At 41.1% G+C, this 19,030-nt stretch overlaps 1 protein-coding gene across 3 annotated transcripts in view; it reads right to left on the reverse strand.

Moving 5' to 3' along the window:
• The window catches only part of LOC136340392 (uncharacterized), a 254,436-nt gene that overhangs the window by 1,282 nt on the left and 234,124 nt on the right, over nt 1-19,030 (reverse strand). For 2 of the 3 annotated variants that reach the window (XM_066284439.1, XM_066284442.1), the window contains 7 exons: nt 2,344-2,620; nt 1,982-2,265; nt 1,664-1,870; nt 1,143-1,611; nt 726-998; nt 358-659; nt 52-266 (listed from right to left, as the gene is read on the reverse strand). In XM_066284439.1, coding sequence (XP_066140536.1) covers nt 52-266; nt 358-659; nt 726-998; nt 1,143-1,611; nt 1,664-1,870; nt 1,982-2,265; nt 2,344-2,620 — 2,027 coding nt within the window. The remainder of the gene's footprint in view (nt 1-51; nt 267-357; nt 660-725; nt 999-1,142; nt 1,612-1,663; nt 1,871-1,981; nt 2,266-2,343; nt 2,621-19,030) is intronic. The other variant, XM_066284441.1, reaches the window with a different exon arrangement.

A 19,030-nucleotide genomic window follows, 5' to 3' on the forward strand; every position in this document is an offset into this window, starting at 1 on the left:
ACATCGAAAATGGGTAAATATCTTCAGTATAATATTTCTTATATTGCTTACCGGTACTTCAGCCTCAGCGCTTGCAGACTTTCCTTCAGAAGCAGCTTTATTGAACTGAAAACTCAGATCTCTCAAAGGGTCCGAGCTTTTTGATCGGCGAGGCAGGGTCATATTGGCCGACATTTGAGGGCGTCGAGGTAATTCAAATACACCGGAGTCGTTGGAACTGGACGAATCGCGGTTTGATTTACAAGGAACGCTTGATGAACGGCGAACTGTAAAAGAAATTTTATTTGGGACGTTCGTTTGGTTGTTCAAGATATTAATTTATTTCTCGACTTATAAATATAACAATGGAACACTTACCTAACTGACTACCTTGAGTCATCTGACCGGTACATTTACAGGGTGACGCCACATCCGGTTCTCCTTCCGGTTCGACTCGACTCGTGCTAGAATCGGCGCTATTCGATCGTTTCCGTCTGACGTTGTCAATGTCATCGGCACTGTCAAGGATCTGCTTGCGTTGGTATACATCGCCTGCATGTAACATGGCCGAGCCGGAAGCCGGTTTGCTGGATCGATCTAAGGCAGGCGCCAAATTTGGGTTGCTGTTGGAGAGAGCTTTGCTTAGGCGTTGCTTTACTGCTGGTGACATTGGGATGTAACTGTGCAAAATATGTGAAATGCCAATCAGAAGGTGATGGGGGATCAGATTGTGATAGGGGACGTACCCCGGGTGTCCCTGACTGCCGTTTTTGTTGTGGGGCTCCATCAGCAAATAATCGTTTTGAGCGTGTCCACATTTGGCACACAAAGCTCGAGCTTTCTCCGCGATCTCCTTGCCGTTCTCGTATAATTGAAGGGTTTGAGCAAATTCCATGTTTTCGTAGTTGCTACAGGGTTGAGCAGTCGTTGTTTGATTCGCGTTGTTTGGCGTCGTGGGCGCTGGGTTTACCACTGGGGTCAAGTTCGCGTAGTTCGTTGTGCCCGGATTCGGATGGCATCTAAAAATTCCTTACTGAGTACTAGATAGTTCAAATTCGATGAATACTTTCTCTCAAGAAGTGTGATGTGAGAATTATCAATTCCATAAATCGAAATTGAAAACCCCTGTACTCACAAGTACAAGAGACTAAAAGCAAACTTACCGATAAGTCTTTTTACTATAATCTACAGTGGCATAAACAGCGTGAACTGAGTCCTCTGGAGCTGACCAGCAGCTCATCAGACGTTGACACACGCAAGGTCTTTCAGGCTCAGGCTGGCGAATCCTCAAGATACACCCGCATGGCTTTTGAACGGTCTCAAATCCGATGCACTCTTTTAGCTTCCTCGGTGTGTCGTAATGTTCGTTTTGATTGGGTTCCACGGGGAACGGTATCTTAGGAACGTCATAGTTATCGTAAGAAAGAGGAGGAGGGGCTGCGGGTTTCTTAGGGGAGGGTGAACTGGAACCTGGTTTAGGGGGTCGTTGAGGCGGTCTAGTCACAGCCTGACTCCAGCCGGAACTGTCGCTGGAACTGCTTATGGAGTGTCGATCGCAGGTGTGCTCCCAACAGGGTGTTCCCAGGGTGGGACCAACGGTCACCGTTGCGGTTGAAGACCGCGACATTGCTCCTATATTGTAAATCTTGCAATATTGGTTTTAATTTGAGTGGTAGCTACTCACCGAGTTTGCTAATACAACTCATACAGCGTTCTATCGAGGGCTGGTTCCACCCTCCGTTTGAAATACTGTCACCACAGCCATAGTTGCTTTCTAAATCGGTGTAAGGCGAGTCGGCTCTAGAAGTGAGCGAGGCCTCACTTTCTCTCAATTCGAGGGCAACGCCCCCGGCGGGACGCATTTGGTTTCTTCTGGCAGGACTATCCATCACTACCCCAAAAGTTAATCGATAAACTCAATTCTGGTCAATTTAAGTAAATATGGCGACGCACTTGTCGGTTAAATTCTGTCCAATCGTTCCTTTTCCTCTGTCGTACTTACCAGACATATTTCTGGAAACAGGTCTCTTCCGGGAAGCGTGCAGGTTGCCGGTCGACGCGGCCTGAAGTGAGGTCATAATCTCGTCTCCCTGATCGGCTATGAGTATATACAGCCCTTCTCCTTTGAGGCACCGGGAACCACCTTCAAAGCAGAACCGCCCGTCTACTACCCCGTAACGGCGCAAATCTGCTATCTGCCATTGGCCGGCTACTCGCGGTGGTACCCCCGTAGTGAGGCAGAAACTTCGTTCTTGGACGTGTAGCCTGGCTGGTCCAGGTGGAAGCCTAAAGAGAGACTCGGCCATGTTTATTATATATCGCAAAGAGAGGGAAAAAAGAAGTTAGCTGAATGCTCATTCTTACTTAGTTTTTACAGGAGAACTGGACACAAGCACCAAGAAATGAGGTCCGTCGTTTAGATGTGAGCTCAACTTGATTTGCCACTGCATCAGTCTTTCGCGATTGTCGAATGCGAGCACCACCACTACATCTTGACACACTATGGCTACCGTATGCGATTCTTTATCCAAGGTGAATCCAGTTTCCAGCCCCAGGAAGTGCTCCAATGACAGGGAGGCTTTCGTTTGGCCTTGTTTGTAGCGATCTTTGGAGTCCCTGTACAGCTGCAAGTGGAGGCAGTCTGAAAGGAAAAATGTTGTTCGTTATACTTGGTGAACGTTAAGTTTGATTTGAACGTTAAGTCAGATTTGAACGTTAAGTCAAGCGTAAGCAGAGGAGGTAGAAATACTCTAAATGCAGCTGAATCGTTGAACCCTAAGATCTAGAAGAACTAATTATAGAAACGATTATTGGCATCAATAATCTAGGAGATTTGGACGTGGCATTGTTTTTACAGCCTTGTCCACTCTTTTTGACACCATATATTAGTGTCTTTTTGATGTCACTTTGTCGTCAGAGGTGGGTGATGCAATCATTTTGCATTGTGTTTCATCAAAACAATGGCTCCCTTTACGTTAGGGGAATTACCCGTCTTTTAGCGCTGTTAACCTGCAGTCTGGACCGTTTTATTTAAATTTAACAAAGATTTTATTGTCTTCGGCTTCACAAAACAGTCTAGAATAATCTCTCGGTTCTGTTCAGATTCCGCAGTAGAATCACGTAAGAAACCACTTTAAATCGAGATTCCCGACATCATCAGGTTTTCTATTCGAGCGTCATCGGGCCGACAGAGAGCGACACGTACCGATCTTTGGGGCTGTTTTATGAAAGCCTCGCATGAACCTTTATTGGCTACGGGGCAAAAATTCGTGTCTGAACCACTTTCACGAGTGCCCTGCGACGGATTTTTGATGGTAAATGAGCTCCGCGATATGGGGAACAAGTGCACATGACGATGAAATATGTACTTGAGGTCGGAGTATAAACTACTCGGCCTTACAAGTCGACCACAAGGCCACTTGCACGTCTGAAAAATACATTATCCGAGTTCTTAATGACGCCGAAAGAGGGCGAAACTCCGTGCAAGATTGATGATGTTGCGCCCCCCTCTCGCCTGCTAATGACAGCGCCATCTGTGCCGCTAATGTTTATTGCTTTGGGTCTCGGTTTCGATTTCGCGAATTTACATTTAATTGGTTTTTGAGGGTTTTTCGAGACGGGGGGCAGTGAACGGGTTTAATTTGCCAAAGTGTCATTTAAATTTCCAATGCCGAGGTCAAGATTTTTAATCTAAATTCCTCGACAACCCCCTCAAATCTTTGAAGGAAATTCGATCTTCCTACGTACGACAATACCTGCGACACCTGCAGGGTTTCCCGCCTGGATTATTTAACGGGGTATTAAGTAACTCTATCCGACATACAGGTGTCGAATAGCTTTGTGTGTCATTTAAATATTCAACAGACAAATACCTAACTGATAGAGGATCACGAGCGAGGGAGGCGCTCATGATTATTTAACGACTTAACAACGGGGTTTTGGAGCATAATTCGATTTAGTATATGGCTAATGAAATCGGGTGCCTCTGTCGACTTCAAAGGGCATTTTTGAGGGCAGTTGTTACTTACTGCGCCGTGTGTGGGTAAATTAATTATTGTTGGATAAATTTAGAGCCAGAATTGCGATTTGCAAAGGATACTCTCTTTATAAACATGAGATTGTACAGTGCGTTCCAAACTAAGAATTGAAACTTTTCCTTTTCTGAGAACTAAAAGCATCAGAAGTTTCTGCAAGATTTATGGGATTCATGATGAATTACTTAATATTTTACCCCTCCAGTTCCTACAGGGTGTACTAGTTGATGTGTTCACTATTGCTATTGTCGAAATAGTGTGGGGTACAAAATCGGTTAAACAGGGAAAAGTTGTAAACTTTGAATTTTCCGTTAATCACATTTTCAAATTATTCAAAATCTTCAATCAAAATGTTTCAAAAACATTAATATAACCAAACAAAATACTTGGAGCTAGATTCCTGACTCTGAGGAACACAAAGTCCCCTGAAAATTATACCAAATGGTTCAATTTAACGTTTTACTTCGGGGTCTAATGATCTAGTGATTAGCAAGGAAACCATATTTGGTCTTTTAATGTATTAATGACTCCATTTTAAAGATAAAAATACTGGTCAATGTCAGCAGTCATGTTTCACAAACAGTGATTTACGGTCCCCCCCGCATGCTCAATTTAGACCACATCCAATTGTCCCCTTTTGCAACGCAAGTACATAGTCGAAAAACTAAGCAGAGCAATTGTCCCAGAAATAAACTTCATAACTCAGACGGGGCTCAATGAGTCCAAACCAAGAATGTCTTAGTCTTATAGAGTGCACAGCAGCCAGTAGCTAATTTAAATCTGAGAGATCCAATGTGGCCATCAAACCTTAGTCCACTATGTATATGGATTTTTAAGAATTTATTTTTCATAAGGGCATTAATTTTGTCACTGTCGCACAAGGTTTTTCCATATTCAGGGGCAACTCCTTGGCGCCACAACAGTTCATAATCCTTCTCATGTCTTTATCAACATTCTCTCCTAAAATATCACAATTTGGACTCCACTACAAGGCGGTGGCATGGTAAGCAAATAGGGTAAAATTCTTAATTATGTCAAAGTCTGTCAGGTTACTCAACAGCAGAAGAAACTGCAAGGACCATAGAACTGAGCCTTAAGGCCGTCTGCAATAAGCCGGATGAATAATTTTGGAATTTCACTTTTTCCTAACAATCTATTCCTCAAATATGATTCAAAAGAGCCAAAAGAATTATTTCTGAAAGTGCATCGCTGCAATTTGTCGGTTAATATCTATGTTCTGATCAACACAGTCATATTCTTTAGAAAAATCGCAGATTATAGCTGTATTACAGTCTCTATGATTCAGGAAATGGGATTTGGCAGCGTCCGTGCTGTTGGAAGGGTGAAAACCGAAATGTACCCGATTTAACAATGGTTTGTTAAAAAATCTATTATTCGCCTCTTTTATTCCCTCTCAATTTTTAATACTTTCGCAACTTTTTTTTGATCATTCTAATCAAGGTCCGTAGCAGAGCAGTAGATCTGAGATTAAAGCGCCTATCGGCCTCCTTATGAAGAGATTCTATAAGAGCATCGTTCACAAAAGCCGGAAACTGAACTATTTTATTTCAAATTTTGAGAGTTTGTAGTAAATAAACGAAGTATTCACGAACGAAAATTGCGTCGGTCTATTTGCATTAATTATCGTGGGTCCCACGAAAATGTTTAAATTAGCGGCGGTATGCTCTATACATATCTAATCTATTAGTTATGCAAAATATCGGTTTGATGAGGGTCGGGAGTTTTCGAATTTTCACTAACTTTTAGGCCGCACAATAAAGGGAAAACAATGCTCTAACGGAAGCGCTATTCTCTCGGATTTCCCAATATCGCAGCGAGAAGAAATTCCATAATCCTAAAATTTCCCATAAAGAGAATTTTGGCCCACATCAAAGCCTGAAAGGGTCGAATTGTTGCTTTAGCGGTTTTTGGCTTCTAATTATGCTCACTTAATTAATTACAACACCTAATTCGGTTTCACACGGCAAAGGTAGCAAGTCGACTTCCGTGGGTCCACGAACTTTAGCTGTAACCCAATTACGAATTAATTACATGGTCCACTACAAAGTTTCTTCTTTGATTGAATAACGAACGGCCGGATTACACAAAATCCCTCGAAACAAAGCGTCGGTGGTCGGTCAAAGTTACCGCTTTTAATGCGCGGCACAAGCCCCGGATGATGATCAGACAAGAATTTCTAAATTTAGAAAGTTGCGGTTACGAAGGGGAATTTCGCCTCTACAAAATTGCCACAAGATCAAATTAGGTACTTATTGCTTTTGTTAATTTCGGCAGTGGTTTAATTATTAGCATGCGTCTCCTGTTATAGAGCGGTTCTCCATTCCAAGCTCATGAGACAAAGTCTTAATGCACCGTCGTAAAATTGCTCCAGGCTACACGAACGAAACGCACACACAGTGTGTTAATAATTGAAGCAGACTCCAGTACCGAAACCACGATTTATTATTCATTGCCTCATACGAAAAGAAGGGGTAAGAACATTTTTCACGGTGGCGGCTCCGGGTCGCCCGGGGCGACTTGTGACTCATATGCTTACGTCCCCTTATCCTAAACTAACAAAGGATTTAGTGTATGGGTAGTTTGTGTTTAGTTGGCGCGCTTTATAACGCAAATGTTGACTAATTTGTTTTGTTTAACGATCAGGAGAGTCAGAAGAGATTTGAATGTCAAATCTCGAATCTGCACACCCCTGCGACGAGGAGATTTGTCTCTTTGTTAACAATCTTCTGTTAAAATCAGAATAATAATATTTGAAGTCAAGAATCCCCGGGAACAATCTGAATTCTTGTTCAGCTTTCAAGGGACACATCCGTTCATAAAACGGTACAGCTCCCCTCAGATCCGTTTCCCGTCCTTGAAAACACAGCGCACGTAAAAATCCACTTAAGCCGAGATTCTCGACATCATCAACTTTTCTATTCCGAGCATCGTCAGCCCCGAAAAAGGGTAAATTCCTACGCGTAGGGCGTTTTTCTCTCAACGCGAACATCCATCGTTCCCTTTAATGACCTCACGCAAAATTCCCATCCAGAGTATCGCACCCGATTCAAGGGCAGCGTGTCGTCGAGGGTCTCCTCGAAGCTTTCCAAAGCCAAATGAGCCGAGATTAAGTCTGTATAGGATTTTTTTCTGGTACGAGTTAAGCCGATGCCAGGAAAAAGGTTAATAAGGGTTAAACGGATCAAGCTCGCTTAGAATATTGAACCCATGAATGTCTGAGTTAGTTAGAGATGGCCAGAAAGAGCAACTCTGATCAGGAGCGACAACACTTTCCATTCCGTCAGTTTAAGCTAGACCAGAATGAATACGGATGGGAGGGCGGATGGAAGAAGCCTCTTTTTGCTACGTAGAATCCGAAGACAGGCAGCTTTTCTTCATTTAGGTATAAACTGCTTAATGGAAACCACACAGACGTCTCAGGCTGTGCATTTAGCACTCGAAGATCCTTCAACTCCTTCTTTCATGTTATGACAGTTACCTCAGCGGCAAACAACCAGGAGAGCTCCGGGCAAGCACCTTGCGGCAGTCCATGAATATTCCTGATGGCTGAAGAGGTATCATTCATCTTAATGTGCTACTGCCTATGTTTCTAATTTACATTTCGGACCTGAGCTTTGAAACTAGGTTGGAATGAGTCACGCGAGAACTATAGATTGTGCCAACAATATTGTTAATGCCGGTTATGAGAATAGTTCCAGAAGTACTCGACCTGACATATAGATGAAGAACAACTTGAAAAATAGGTAGAAGAAGAAAGCGGAGTGAGATTCTGCTCTATGGAAATCTGGTTCTTTATTAACCACTGTAAAATATTGGATAGCAGAGTTTGACCGCGGTGGTACAAGTTGGCGAGACAAATTCCGCAATAATCGACCCAATGATACTGCAGATCTGACCACTCCAGATATTTTGGTGAAAATGCACAAAACTGTTCCAAAAGACCGTAGGTTAAAATTGCGCGAGTTAACGGACATTATAGGCATTTTTAGAAGCGGCTTGACTGAACAATTGGATATGAGAAACCTGAGCGCTAAATGGGTGCCGCGATTACTCTCAATTTAACAAAAACAGCGCCGGAAGGATATTTCAAGGGAGTGTTTGGCAAAGTTTTGCAGCAATAAAGCCAAGTTTTTGTGTCGGCTCATAACCATGGATGAAACATGGGTCCCTCATTTCACATCTAGAACAAAAGAACAGTCAAAACGATGGACTCAAAGGGGAGATTCGGCTCCAAAGAAGGCGAAAACCGTTCCATCTGCAGGAAAGGTGATGGCGTTAGTTTTTTTTTGGATTCACGTGGGATAATTTTTATCGACCATCTCCCTAAATAACGTGCAATAAATGGAGAATATTATACAAATTTATTGTAGCCTCTGAGCGCAGAAATTAGGAAAAAGCTACCGCATTCGACGAAAAAGAAAGTCTTGGTTCATCAAGACAACGCAGCAGTCCATACTTCCGTCATCGGAATGACCCAAATCAATCGAATTGGTTTCGAACTTTTTCTTCGTCCGTTCGATTAGCCAGATTTAGCCCCGTCAGATAATTTTCCAAACTTGAAAATATGGTTTGGTGTTGAATTTTCAAACATTCGACCCTTCTTACAATCAACAAGGTGTAAAAGTGTGTCAGTCCCAAAGGGAGCCACGTCAAGAACTAGTGTAATATTGAACTTAAAAAAATGTTTCTTTAAGTGATAGATCGGGGACTTCTGGGCGTATCCTGGCAGTTCAAATGCTGCCGTTTCACAGGTAGAATCCCTGGACAAATAATTTATTTGATCATTTATCCACCCTCTTTATGTGACCCTAAAGTTAGGATGGATCAAATTTTGTAATTTAATTGACGTATCTCGAAATGTTTTTATTGCTCGTTACAGATCCTCAAACGTAGTGCCCATAAAATAGATCTGTCAGCGTCCAAATGTATATTGTGCTATAATAAAATAGCTCCTCACCATAAGCTCTCAGTTTGCATTGTCGGGGTGTATTTGTACGTATTATATCCTCTAGAGGAATTGTGCAAATTTGCTTAGCCAGACAGCCTATCAGAGTGTAAAACACTATTTGGTGGTAACTGGTAACATCGCGGAATAATAGTTTACACGTCGATTATTCCCCCGCGAATTGGGGTCTTTACCTATTTATCTGGTACTAATTCAATTCCGTCTGTGTTTGCCTACAAACATAGCCCGACATTGGACCGATTTCAAGTTTGAGACACATGCAGGAAGTAATCTGTAACGGGAATCGCTAGATTTAAAACCCAAAAACCACCCTCCTCCCCGTAAATTATGTCTGGAGCGCAAAAAGGGAGCAGAAAAAGCACTTTGCGCCCAGAAGGAATCTGTGCACTGAACGCCAGACCAGAACAGAGAATCATCCATTCTCGACGACTGCACTAAATTCCGGCGTCATAAATAAACTGGCTGTTTTCCGTAGCGGGACGTTTTCGGGAGATTCATTTGGCGACGGGGTTTCCCTGTAACAACTCCCGTTTTAAAGACCAACTTTTGTTATTAATAAAATCACAAGCGCACAGATAAGTTTTCTTCTTATTAATATGCGAATTCAACTCCACTGCGTTAAATGCTAAAAGTTGATAATCGGGACTGGAGACGCCCTTTCTGGACTTCCTCTCTTTCACTCTAAATAACAGTAGAATTACATTGCAAGCGATGAAATCACTGCGGATGTAGTAGATTATTAACATGGTACCTGTGTGGCCTATGCAGGGTCGGTATGTGGAGCGCAGCCGTGGGGATCTCGGCTACCACGAAAGATACGGGGTTGGTCAAATGGGGACGAACGTTACGCATTTGGCAGTTGAGAAACATAGCGTTTCAAAATTGGAGAAATTCTGATAACTTTTGGAGAAAACCGAAAAAAAAATTATGATTCAAGTTGCAGTGGAGAAAAAGTTGCAAAGAGCCGAGGAAAAAGTGCCGGCTTTTTTTCAAAACTTCAGCTATTTCCGAGGACCTCGTAAAGTCTAAATTCAAATTTAGAAGGTCGCTCTTAAACTTGAGTGAAATTTGCCTCAATTAAACCTTGTATCTTTTACGGTTACCGAGATCCCCACGTTTGAGTTTCAAAACGGACGTCCTGTACGTCAGTTTCAGAGGACTAATAAGTGCCTGCGCCGGTTACGTCTATTCTCACACACGCATTTAGAACAAAGAACGTTTAATAAAACCCGGCAGAGGTACGTAGACCTGAGCCTTAATGGACGCCCCTGGTTCATTTAGTCGCTTTTGTGTAATTAGGGCTCGAGACGCGTCGTGAATAAAGTTTTAGGAGGGGCATGGGCTGGCCTTAGAGCGGTTTAGTCATTTTCTTGTTTTCCTTTAAATGCTAAATTGACTTTGCAAAATCCGTGACGTCCTCGTCTTTGTCCTGCGTTAATGGAACGAAAAATCCCGCTCTAACGATCATACGGTGCAATTTGTCAGTTTTCGCTCGCAAATCTGCGGGAACAATCTGACTGTGAGAGTCCCGGGGCGGAGCACCGTTACCCCAAAACTATTTCAAGCCATAACCACAAATTTATTCCCAAGTGCGGGGATTATCGGAGCCCCGTCACATGCAGGTCTTACGTTCCGTTATCGGCACCTACAGAATTTCTTCAAGGATTTAGCGCGGTCGATAAGAGAGGATAATGCATCTATGCATCTAGTCTGTCGCCCTTACATTGCCCAAGTTTCCCAGATTCGGAGATTTCATGTTCAAGCCTCAAATGCATACTAAACGATTCGCCATTGCGGGTGGATCTTCGGAAGGTAGAATTGCCCTTGGGGGAATGTGGACTTTACGGAAACTTTATTACAATATCTGAATCTACCCCGATCAGTGTGAAGCCGGTGTTGGATTGCTTTTAGTTTTCCATCTATTTTTTATTTACACTGTGAACTTCATTGCTTTTACTCCCCTCCCTCACCATCCAGCGTTATCTTCAACCGAAATTTTTAGAATTTGTTACTAACTTCGAAATTCATGAGTTATTTTCATACTAACCCAAACTAACTTGCGATAGTGATTTTCAGGATGCCTTTCTCACTTGATCAGGTCCTTTTTTCAATTTATTACTAACGGTAGCGCTACTTAACGGAATGCTCTTAGGCCCTTTTCCTAACACCATGCTATTTTTACGACGTAATTTCCATGAATTATTACTTACCCTGTGCAGTTTCGCGCACATACATAGTTGCTTTCATTTTTTTGTTTTTTGCGAACCCGACTGATCGTACATAGGATTTTTGAGATTTTTCTACGAATCCGAGTTGACCTCACATATTTTCCATGCTTGCTTACGAGCCTTATCTTAACTCCCAGCTTTTTTGCAATACTTTTTGTGATTTGCTTGTGACCCGAACTGATCTTCTTGAGTCTCAAATGCGCCCCACCCGATTCGTCGTGTCTTGCACGAGATCTTCGAAAGGAAGACTTCCCGTTCGGGGATTATCCAGCTGGGGATCCGATAGCAATCATATACACGCCCTGATTGTGCCCTGACGAAACTGCTGCCAGAGTTGTATTATTTTTTTGTTTGCCCTCCCTCGTTTCGCTCCCAATTCTCTTGACAGGACTTTATTAAAATCCTCGTCTCGAGCCATATTCAGACATAATTTAACGCGAACCCAGTAAAACGCGCACATTTGCGTCTCTCCTTATCCCTTAATTGGTTTCATTTTGGAAAATCACTCGTGTTTATTTTCAAGAGCAATTTTCCAAAGTCGCGTTCGTCTCCTGCACGAAATATATGTGTTTCTTTGTTCCGGATTATTGGAGCAAATAAAACAAGAAACCCCGGCACTAGAGGAAGCCAGGTAAACGCGAGAAGGGATTAGGAAACTACAAATATTCCTTAACAAAGGCCTTTTTGCGGTGTTGTTCGTTTTGGCGCAGTCGACAGGATGGGCACAGTATATTAAATCGCTGTAAAAGCGTCGTCTTCCTTTAATTGAATCAAAAATGGCCCATTTCGTTTATTCGTCTCGACAAAACGCGGAATATGTACGGATCGCTTAGTATTCAGTAGAAATGGGAATAATTTTGGTTTGAATGGGGGTGCTTTATTTGAAAAACGAATATCTGTAGGTGACAGCACGTTCCGATGAATCGATCAATAGGACACACAAAACGCGGAAAGGGGTTGTCGTCATGTTGACGTAAACAAGATTATTATTACGTCCCAGATTTGCGCCAAAACGATATCTCCAATCCCAGGCACGTTTTCTTTTTCACAGATAACGGCATTAGCGACGCATTTAGTTCCTTAAATAATAAACTTATCAGGGGTACGCAGTAGCGCTGGTTACCCCCCCATTGTTTCCGCTATCTCCCCCTTTAAAAGAAAAAAATTATTACGCCTAAATTGACTCGCATCAGTGCAATTGTTAACGACACGTGCGCAACCGAATGCGGAACCAATGGCCACGTGCCGCGCCTTTGCTTGACTTGGCTCACGTGACTGGGTTTTAAACCTGACAAATGACGGCGGCGACGTAATGAATAATGACGTTTAATAGCGGTGACGTCACGGGGTGTAATTGCCTGACTTTAGTTTATTATGAGTGTTCGCCTTCGACATAAGAGAACGGGTAGGGCTGTGGGAGTGAATGTCGCGGTCGAGAAAAGAACTCCACTAAGCCCCAGTCGCAACAATAACCTTTTATTTCTACAGAAGATGTGCAAAGAAGCAAACTGAACTTTAACGATGCGAATTAATTTTAATGATACGAGGGGCGATCGAAAAATTCCAGGACTTTTTGAATTACGGGGCAACGAAGCGCAATGGGGCTGCCAGCACTGTTTAGCGTTGCTCGGCTCAAGCTCCGCTGTGTTTTCCGATGCTCAATTATTCTCGTTTTCACGAAGTTGCAGCCGATTTCGTAGAAGCAGTTCTGTGTGTCTGGCGATCATTCAATAATTCGCAATGTGAAGTTAAACGAAGTGGAGAATGGGTATTTTTTTAAATTCGATTAATATAGTAATTTAAGAATTTTCTTAATGAAGCTGTGGCGAAGTGGAAATTGGGTGTTGCACCTATGGCAACGCACCAGTTCATTCCATCAAGCCGCGATTCGCGCATAATAAACGGCACGACTGTCATTCCTCAGTCTCCCTGCTCACCAGACTTGGCCCCTGCGGACTTTTCTTGTTTCTCAAACTCAAGAGACATTCGAAAGGGCAGTGGTTTCATTCAATTGAAAGCGTTAAAGAAAAATCGCTGGAAAAGCTAAAGAGCATTCCACAAGAACACTCCTCAGCATCCTTCCAGCAGGGAAACGACGCCGGAAAAAGTGTGTACGTTGCCAAGGGGAGTACTTTGAGAGGGACAACGCTCAATGACTTTTAATATTTTCAAATCAGGTTTTTAAGCGTTACTCTCGAGACCTTTTGGACCCCGACCTCACGTGGACTAATCTCTACCCCATCTTAACAAACCCACCTCAAGATTTCTTCAATCCATTTTTATTGGCGTTAAACGGAGATTTTCATGATTTTTTATCAATCCACATCTGAGGTAGCACACTCATTTTCCTTATTTGCTTCTAACTCCTACAGAGATCTGCCGTAAGCCCCTTTACTAATTTTTTTTTTTTTTATATTTTCCTAAAAAGAACTAACCTTTATAAGCTTGGTTCAGGCGATAAAGAGGAAGAAATATCATTCTGCCGCTTGAATTAATTATTTTCTTGGAAAGGAGGTAAAAAGAAATTTTGGAAAGATATCCGAAGGTAGAGTTTTTAGGACGAATTAGCACGAAGTTTCTTTCAAACCGAGAGAAAAGTTTAAAGCGCGCTTGGGCGGTTTTTAATTCGATTTCCACTGGTTCTCGTTGCCGTGAAATTGATTACGGCCAACTTTAACACCACCTTAGATTCGGCTAAACTTATCCAGGAAACTTTCGGCATTAGTCTTCTGTTGATTTTGCGACAAAACTTCCGTTGCCTACTACAGCTTATTTATTGTTGCCATTTATTCTACTCCTATCGCGACTGAAACTTGCGGAATTCGGCCAATCGCACGCGATCTTTTTACCCAAAAATGTCTATCAACCACTAATTTTGCCGCAACAATTTAAGCAAAATACGATTTCGTTCTGTGAGACAGAAGGAGCCGCTTCGAAAAGGCATCTCCGAGGATTTATATCCGAATGCGGATTAGGGGATTAAATAAGGAAGTTCCGGATCAAACGAACGCAGCCGGATCGCATTTATCCAAGAGCGGTAAATTGCAGCGTAATCGGAGTGCAATCGCAGAAATATCTGAGCCAAAAGATTATCAAAATGGTATTAGCACTTTGTATTTATGAGACCGTTGCCGATTTGTTCCAAGAGTTAGAACGCCACGATATCGGGGCTCCATTGATAAATCTTCCATCAAGGTCTTAAAGAGACTTGATACGACAAAAGAGACGAGGCTGAAGCGAAAAGTTACTTTTTGATTGTACCTGACACGAAAACTGGATCAAATATCCAGAAAGGGGACCCTCAAAGGAAAATCCGGCTCCGAGATATCGGGGTGCAATCGAGCAAAATGCCTTGTTAAAGAAAAATTCCCTTTATATCACTGGAGCTTGCCGAAACCCGTGGTCAGCAATAAAAACGGTTTTGATGTCGGATTTCGGAACGACACAAAGGACCGATACTTTAATTATGTTTTAAGTTAGCTAGTTGAGGCGGGGAATGCAATATGGGTTTCATTTCCTCATTGTCGTCTCGTCAGAGACGAGATTTGTTTTCTCTGATTTCGGTCAAGAATGGGCGATTGTGGCATAAATGCGAGCATCAGCTTCAGAGAAGGGGCAGAGGCTCTTAGGTCCTCATCAACAAGATGGACAGAATTATCGATTGAAAAATTGTAGAGAAGAAGGTGGAACCGAATGAAATTCATGGATGAAAAGTCGTCAACAATTAAAGTATGTTCAAATGGACCAATGGAAGTCCAAGAATTATCATTTATTAACGCGCTGCTTTAACCTCACCTTCAAACAAATTCCTACGTAAGTTTGTTTTATTAAAAAGAAAGACTAAATCTGTGTAGAATTACGGTAAAATTTAGACACAAAGTGGACGAAACAGTTTCGCCTTGAGCTAACAATATTGAAACAGGAAGCCGGTTGGGTTCCAAAGAGAGCGAAATGCAGTATTACTGGCGTCTCGTTTAGCTTCATCTGATTTTAACGGTTTTACCTCAATAGTTGAGTTTTAAGAAGCTTTGCTTGACAGAGACAGCGCAGATTTGGACCCCATCGATTAATAATTGGATTTTTTTCTATTCTTACATTTGCGGTAAGGCAAATTACATACTCCCTCGAAATCAAAAATTATAGTCCCGGACGCAAATTGCACCGAATATAATAAAATCTCGTACAATTTATAAATGCTTCGTTTATTATTAAAAAAAAAGTACATAAACGCATGATTAATGCATTTCATTTCCTACATGTTCTTTATATTTATTTGAAAACACACATCCGAAACAGATGGGAGCATTCTATTTTATTAATGCGATCGAATTGAATAAATTGGTTAGTTAAAATGGATGGCGATAAACCATTTTTCTAGCTTCGCATTCAAATTTTGATTTGATATTATTTTAGCTCGGCCGTGACGAACACAAAGCGTGCATATTGTTTCGTTTCTCGTTATATATGAAACACACACAAGTCTGCTTGTTTATGTTTTTGAATCATTTAAATTGACAATAATTTTCGTGAAACAATTATTGATGTGGAAATTCGAGATTGTGAAATGGAGCCGTGAAACAGTTGGAAGAAAGCCAAAAAAAAATAACAAAAAAAAAATTAAAAAAAAAAACGGAAAAGGAAACTTCTATGTGCCTTTACATTTTTACTCCAATTTTCTGGGGGTTTCAAGACTGATGAGGAGAAATGTCTAGAGGGAGCCTTGATAGTTGAGGATTGAAGGCTGGTTTTCACGATGCTCGAGTTTGTGATAACAGATGAATATACGTAGACAACACGATAGTCGCTACATTCGCAACTTTCGAGGAGACTTTATCGCGAAAATGTGTGCCTAACACAAGGATTATTCGCGTGGAAATTCGAGTGAAGCCACAACAAAATTGAAACGAATAAAAAAGAAACAAAAAAAAAATATATATATATGAAAAAGTAAATTTGTACGCGCGCGTGCATTTCCCTTTCGCAGAGGCGAAGAGTCAGGTCTAATCCAGGTTTTAAGCGGCATACACATTTCTATGGTATTATTCACGGCTGTAATCATTATCTAACAGCTCGTTGTGGGCGCGAACAAAGGAACAACTCTCCGAAAATAAATTATTAATAACGCGGTAAAATATCTAGTCCTGATCGGTGACGATGAAAAATTTACACCAGAGTTATTAGCTTAAAAATTAAAAATTCAAACCGCCGTAAAGAATCTAAAATAAATACGAAGAGAAGAAACCAGAAGCTTTTACTTGTGCGTAAGTTTTTCCAAGCGAGTGACTAAAAGTTCCTGATTTTGGCACGGTTCAAGATCTAAGATGTTAGTATGAGGGCAATCTCAAAAATAAGGTTTTCAAGGCGTTAGGGCCGCAAGGACACATTTCTTAATCATCGTACCGTGTTCGTTGGTTCTCTCACTTTTAAGCAGGTCATCGATTACTTCGTCCTTTTATTTAGTACTGCCAGTTGTGTGTGATGAAGTTTCCATTTGTCGCTATCGCCAGGTGCGAAATGGGAGAGGTTATTCCGTTTTAAAACGCAAAGGGCCTTAAACCCATCGAAATTCAGCGCCGCTTCGCGAAGGTGAATTGAGAATCGTTCAGAGATGTGAAAAATGTTCTCAAGTGGTGAAACGGTGTGCCGGCAAAATTATGGAAACTGTGCTTTGGGAGTATTTTTGGTCGATTTCGCCGATCATCTAACCACAATACACGCAAACAGATATTGTAATACTACATAGAAAATATTAAACGGGCGCTACGTAACAGAAGAACAAGAGCGCTGGGCACGGGAGCATGCCTTCTACAACCAACCCCCCCTTTGTCCAGATTTGGCCCTCGGTGACTACCACTTGTGTCCTAACTTGAAAGAACATTTGCGAGGAACGCGTTTCGGCCATCACGAACCGGCGGAAGAAGCGGTCCGAAGCTTCCTGAACAGCAACGCGGCACAGCTGGCAGACAAAAACTGGCGCAACGCCGACAAAAATGCATTTTCAAGCATTTTTGTCAAGGAAAAATTTGCAAGATTCAATTGTCGCATTCGATATTAAATATCAACTTTTCTACAATTTCCAAAAAAAAACAGGCTTTATTTTCAGGATGACCCTCGTAAGGGTCTCAAGTATTATTCAGCGCAAAAGGTGATCGTGAACAAGCGCGAGTAAAGTCCGGAAGTATCTATAGAGGGCATAAATCCAGTGCCGTGTTTTAAGTTATACAGGGTGGGTCAAGAGTAACGCCACGGAATTTCATGACAAAGCCAAGAGATTTTTTAACTGTTTCTTTTTTGAGGTGTATACAGACTAACTAGAGCTACATTTTAAAATTATTTTCGAAGTATACAGAGCGTCCCAAACAAATGTAATTCATCAAAGTTGCATTTTTTTAAATGGGATCCCCTGTATGTTGTATAATTTTTGAACTCGACCATTAAAATAAAATTAAGTTGTATTAAGGTTTATGGTATCTAACTCTAGCAGTTTTTGAAATAATTCAGTTTTTGTCAAGATGCAAGATAATTTTCAACACCCAATCTCTCATCTCATATTTAAGTTTTTAAAACAAAATTTTAATAGGAAGCCATCAAGGGACCAAATTTTGTACTGTAAGTTTCAAAAAGTCGGCGAATTGTACAGGGTGTTCTAAAAATCTAAAAAGCTGGATCACCTGACCTTACCCCCACGGATTATTTTTTATGGAGGTATGTAAAAAATGAAGTTTATAAGATTCCTCCTACCACGACTGATGATATTAAAATAAGAATTAGAAATGTTTTTACCTCTATAACGCCACAAATGCTAGAAAATGTTAGAAAATCTTTTGAAGAAACAATAAAATTATGCATAGAAGAAAATGGTCATCATGTAGAACACCTGATATAAATTTTTTTTATTATACTTAATTTTCTGCTTTTTTTTAATATTGTTAAATTTGTAATATACAAATATACGCAAGTAAATAATTAAATTGCATGGACATCTTAGCAATTTCATATGGCATAAAGTTACAATTGGGGATTTAGATATTTTTATAAAAATGTATGTTGTTAGCAAAAATGAATAGAGCTATGTATAGGGAATCCTAATGATATTCGATAGATAAGTAAATTCGGCATCTAACAGTAACACAACATACCGGGTGTTCCATTTAAATTAAAAAAGTTATTAACAGTTAAAAATTGAACGAATTTGGCGCTATTTTTAGAACACCCTATACAATTTGCCAACTTTTTGAAACTTACAGTACAAAATTTGGTCCCTTGATGGCTTCCTATTAAAATTTTGTTTTAAAAACTTAAATATGGGATGAGAGATTGGATGTTGAAAATTATCTTGCATCTTGACAAAAACTGAATTATTTCAAAAACTGCTAGAGTTAGATACCATAAACCTTAATCCAACTTAATTTTATTTTAATGGTCGGGTTCAAAAATTATACAACATACAGGGGATCCCATTTAAAAAAATGCAACTTTGATTAATTACATGTGTTTGGGACGCTCTGTATGATTTGAAAATAATTTTAAAATGTAGCTCTAGATTGTCTGTATACACCTCAAAAAAGAAACAGTTAAAAAATCTCTTGGCTTTGTCGTGAAATTCCGAGGCGTTACTCGTGGCCCACCCTGTATAAATTCACGATAATTTCTGTATAATAATCAATAGTGGAATTCGATACGGTGTGTCGAACGGCTGGAGCAAACGAATTTATTTTGAGTTCGTACACGGGCCATGGAACTCCTGACACAATTACCCCAATATGCAGGGGAGGCTCCGAAGTTCCATAATTTCCCCCATC

Source organism: Euwallacea fornicatus, chromosome 7 (assembly GCF_040115645.1).
Source record: "Euwallacea fornicatus isolate EFF26 chromosome 7, ASM4011564v1, whole genome shotgun sequence".
NCBI classification, from domain to species: Eukaryota; Metazoa; Arthropoda; class Insecta; order Coleoptera; family Curculionidae; genus Euwallacea; species Euwallacea fornicatus.